General features: G+C 38.1%; 1 protein-coding gene across 1 annotated transcript in view; it reads left to right on the forward strand.

Moving 5' to 3' along the window:
* Positions 1-423: 423 nt before the first annotated feature.
* The window catches only part of LOC136853348 (uncharacterized), a 440,642-nt gene continuing 436,140 nt past the window's right edge, over positions 424-4,925 (forward strand). Inside the window, exon 1 of the mRNA XM_067128711.1 lies at positions 424-913. Within this exon, the coding sequence (XP_066984812.1) occupies positions 857-913 (57 nt within the window). The 5' untranslated portion in view covers positions 424-856. The remainder of the gene's footprint in view (positions 914-4,925) is intronic.

Consider the following 4,925-nt stretch of genomic DNA (forward strand, 5'->3'; position numbering starts at 1 on the left):
ACGAGGAACTGGAAGTTTCCCCAATGAAGAGAGGTTCATACCCCACCGCCTTCAACATGATCCCTCGCCGGTATGATAATATTTACTCCTTTTTATTCGATGGCTGAACGTAATTCCATTTCTGCCAATTCCTTCCGCCATTCACGAAAATAAAGGCCCTGCTCATGCCCATCTAAGCGCTGTCCGTCTCCTAATTCGGGAAAAGAGGGGGGCGGGGAGCGTCTGGCCAAAATGCCGGCCGTGTGGGCGTAGAGAAAATGTGAGTGGGCTGCCCTTGTGTGTAGGTTGAAAGAGAGATAGGGGGAGAGAGAGACAGAGAGAGAGAGAGAGAGAGAGAATGAGAATATCCGTGTGTGTCTGTAAGTTTGTGTCGGCATATAAATGTGCGACATGCCATAAGAGGGGAGGTGGGTGGGTGGGCTTGTAGGGGACTCGCCCTAGCCCCGGAGAGGAGGTGGCGGCAGAAGAAGAAGAAGAAGAAAAAGAAGAAGAAGCGAGCGCGGGCGCCACGCGCTAACTCCGCACCAAGTTCTCTGCCTCCTCGTCCGAGAGCCAGTTGGTGCCTTCCTTGGGCCCGAGTCACCGCTCAGTTGTGTCGGGTCGCGCCAGCCACTGCACGCACGAGGCGCCTCCCGGAGCTAGTCCCAGAGATCTCAACGGACTGTACACACGCACTTCGAAGGGTGCTCTGCTGCTGCTGCCCCGCGAGTCCCTTGAAAGAAGGCCCAAGGGGAGACGCCTACACCACCACCAGCAGGACACAGCAAGAAGCAGCTCTCTTATTCTGGGTCTTTTTTCCCCTTTTTACCGCAGTAATTCGACAACATCAGAGGGCGCCTCTCATTCCTAAAATTTCATGGTTTCCGCGACCGTCTCTTGCGACATAAGAGGGTCGTCACCTCGTATGTCTAAGGTAAGAGGGATTTTCGCTCTGATTTAGAGTCCTGTTGCAGTTTTCCCACTTTGCATGAATTTCGCTTTGGATGAATGTCTGAAAGTGAGACAAAAGTCGTAACTGTCTGAATGAGACCTTTTCGGATTTCTGTGAAACTTCCTGCATGAGAGAATATTGAAATGATGCTCTACTGTGTTAAAGTTCTAAGCCTGTGGTTCTTTTACCTTTTTATTACCGCGCCCCCTCTTAGAGTTGGTCCTTCCTTCCTTCCATGCCCCCCTTGCATCTATGAGTAAAATCCCCTCCCAGATTCAAAGAAAAAAAAAAAAAAAAAAAAAAAAGAAGAGAAGGGGTGTTTTCATTCCTTTGGGAATGAATTAGTGAGATACTTGACACTGCTTCTTGGCAACTCTCGTTAAGAGAATAACGAATATAATCAGAGAATTTATCATTTTTCCCTAGGACTCGCGCCCCCCTTGGAAATTCCTGACGCCCTCGTAGGGGGCGCTCCCCCCAGGTTGAGAATCATTGTTCTAAGCCTTTTCCTCTACTTTTGCCAATACTGTTTAAGTCCTAAGCCTTTTTCTCAACTTTACCGTATATACTTTTTTCACTTGTGGATGCAATTTCAAGGCATAACTCTTCATTCTGCGAACTCAGGACATGTTAGAAGAAATCCTTTGCTTTCCAAATTGATCTTTATTGAAAAGCGATATTAACAAAAACTGTGATTGATGGGTGGGGGGGAATATACCCAAAAATACAGTGAACTCGTTAAAAGTGAAACGATGTAAATGATGCATACAGGAAAACTTTTCTGTATTCATCATATGCATATTCATCTCTTAAGAATACATGAAAGTATTCCTGTATTCTTAGAATACACATATATATATATATATATATATATATATATATATATATATATATATATATATATATATATATATATATATATATATTCAAAAATGGTGGGGAATCATAATTACTGAATGTATTTGACGCTGTATTATTACGTAAGCAAAAGCCGTACCGGTATATACTCTCTCTCTCTCTCTCTCTCTCTCTCTCTCTCTCTCTCTCTCTCTCTCTCTCTCTATATATATATATATATATATATATATATATATATATATATATATATATATATATGTGTGTGTGTGTGTGTGTGTGTGTGTATGTATATGTATATCACAGCATACAGGAAGAGTTTTTATTTATTCCCTACTTAGCGTTACACGTAGAGAAGAAGGAGTTTTGGAACCACAAAAGCTGTAAACAAGTTGACCCGTGAATCCAGCTATCAGTCTTCATCGGGCGTAAAATAGTCGCAAGTCGGGTGATGAAAGATTGTATCAGTCCTTCTATTGCGCCACTGTTCTTCTTCTTCTTCTTCTTCTTCTTCTTCTTCTTCTTCTTTTCTTTAGTTCTTCTTCTTCTTCTTCTTCTTATTATTATTATTATTCTCTTTATGGCGTATTAATAGAAGGGAAGTTCTTAACCGTCACGAAGCAAAAAATTGCATGATTTCGCGTAATGGCCGTAAATGTCATGCCAGAGTGTGCTAATGGTGTTTTAATGAAATAGTTTCTGTTCTCGCATGAAAGGGAATGTTTTAGGAGACTTGGTCTCCCGTAGGGGTGGTAGGTGACGTCAGTGCACCTCGTGCGGTGCACTGTAGGCATTACTTGAGGTTCTTTGCAGCGTGTCTTCGTTCGCTGCAACCCCTTTCGTTTCTTTTACTGCACCTCCTTTCATATTCCCTTTCTTCCGTCTTGCTTTCCTCAACCCTCTCCTAACAGTTGATTCACAGTGAAGCTGCGAGGTTTTCCTCCTGTTGCGCCTCTCATACATCTTACTGTCAATTCCGTTTCAGCGCTGAATGACCTCATCGGTCCCAGTGCTTGGCCTTTGGCCTAAATTCTGTATTCATTTCAATTCGGAGACTTAATCGTGTTCCGGTTACGTGACTCTGCAGGTGTTCCGTGCGAACGTTTGTTTTCCTGTATGTTCGTGTGTGTTACTAATATAACATACCATTAGGATATCAGGCGCTCAGCGTTAGAAGGGCCTCTCGTTCCAACTTTTGAAAACGGCGTTTTTCGCCTGATCTACTTTAAAATAATCCTCCCATTTTTTCCAAAAAAAAGGGGGTGGGGTTGAACAATTATTTTTTTATGCATGTTATTCTATTCCTGATCGCAAATACGTCATCTCATAGAAAATTCAACTTCGTACCTCGAAAAATAAAGAAATTAGAGCAGGTTGAATTTCCAAAAGTTTGATGGCTTATAACTCTAAACATTTTTTTTATGACGATAGGCCCTTCTAATGCTGAACGCTTCATGTGTACTTTATTCTTGTATATGTACGGAGATGTATCATTCTGATTATTCCGTCGAAGGATATACCTAATCGTTTGAAAGAAAACTCGTTTGCATTAGAGAAAAAATATTAAGTTTTTAAATATTAATATATAGAAGTGAAACAGTTAGAACATGATGAAGTAGAGATTGATGATGTCTTAGATATAAAGACGAAACCGGTTAGGATTTCCACCCGATGTTTCATTTCCCTTATATATATATATATATATATATATATATATATATATATATATATATATATATATATATATAATATTTATATATATACATATATTTGTGTGTATATATTATATATATACATACATAATATACATCTGCACATTATTTAGATGTGCATTTTATTTATATATATTATATATATATATATATATATATATATATATATATATATATATATATATATATATATATATATATATATATATATATATAAATCAGCCGATATATGGAAAGATAATTATTCATTCGTTTACGTAACAATGCATGAAATCTATATACTTTTATCCATTTAGACCTGTTTATCAATCTATCTTCCTTTTAGCTTTCTAACATATATATATATATATATATATATATATATATATATATATATATATATATATAGAAGGTCCTCATAAGTAAGCTGTGTAAGAGTCTTTTAGCTTTTCAGCGTTTATGATATAATATTTTTCTTCTGGAGGAATTCTCAAGTGACTAGTGGTATATTTGTTCAGTCGGCAAATACAGTAGTTATTTTCTTTGGTCAACTTCTCTTTTAGTTACAGTTGTTCGTATGTTGGTGTTAGTCAACAACTGCTTTCATTTTGAAATTAAAGCTTTCTTTTAATTTATCCAAGATTTGGAAAACTAACTTCAGTTATAGTTGTTTTCATGTAAGATGTCGAGCGTTTTTCCATAAGTTTTATACTCCCGCTTACTTTTAAAAAATTTTAAACATCGTACATTTGGGAAACTAATGTCTTTTAGAACCTATACTTTCGTAAATGCAATATATATGAGGACAGATTCTTTTGAAATATGTTTTTATTGTAAGTGCCAACAAGACAAGTAAAAAATGCGTCGAAGTTTCTTCGGCGCAAGCTTGTGTTCTGTACAGCGTGTAATCAAGGTCACCGAAAATAGATCTATCTTTCGCAGGTCTTGGTATAATGCTGTATGATCCGCGGCCCATGAATCTTTAACCAGACCCGGTGGTGGCCTGTCCTATATCGTTGTCAGAAACACGACTATGGATAAATTTAACCTTAAATAAAATGAAAAATACTGAGGCTAGAGGGCTGCAATTTGGTACGTTTGATGAATGGAGGGTGGATGATTAACATACCAATTTGCAGCCCTCAAGCCTAATAGTTTTTAAGATCTGAGGGGGACAGAAAAGTGCGGACGGACAGAGAAAGCCGTCACAATAGTTTTCTTTTACAGAAAACTAAAAAAAAAAATAGATATATTCTCAGAGGCGAAATCTCCAAAAATGTTTAACACGAAGACTATGAAGAAGAGCCACGTTGTTTGAATGTGGGAATAAAATAAGTCCATTTTGCTTTACAAATTACAGTCATGAAAAGTTTCATTTTATCCAATCCCGTAGGAGAGTAGTGCCGTCATTACATCTCATGCGGTGCACTGTAGGCATGACTTACGGT

The sequence above is a fragment of the Macrobrachium rosenbergii genome, chromosome 27 (genome assembly GCF_040412425.1).
Source record: "Macrobrachium rosenbergii isolate ZJJX-2024 chromosome 27, ASM4041242v1, whole genome shotgun sequence".
NCBI classification, from domain to species: domain Eukaryota; kingdom Metazoa; phylum Arthropoda; class Malacostraca; order Decapoda; family Palaemonidae; genus Macrobrachium; species Macrobrachium rosenbergii.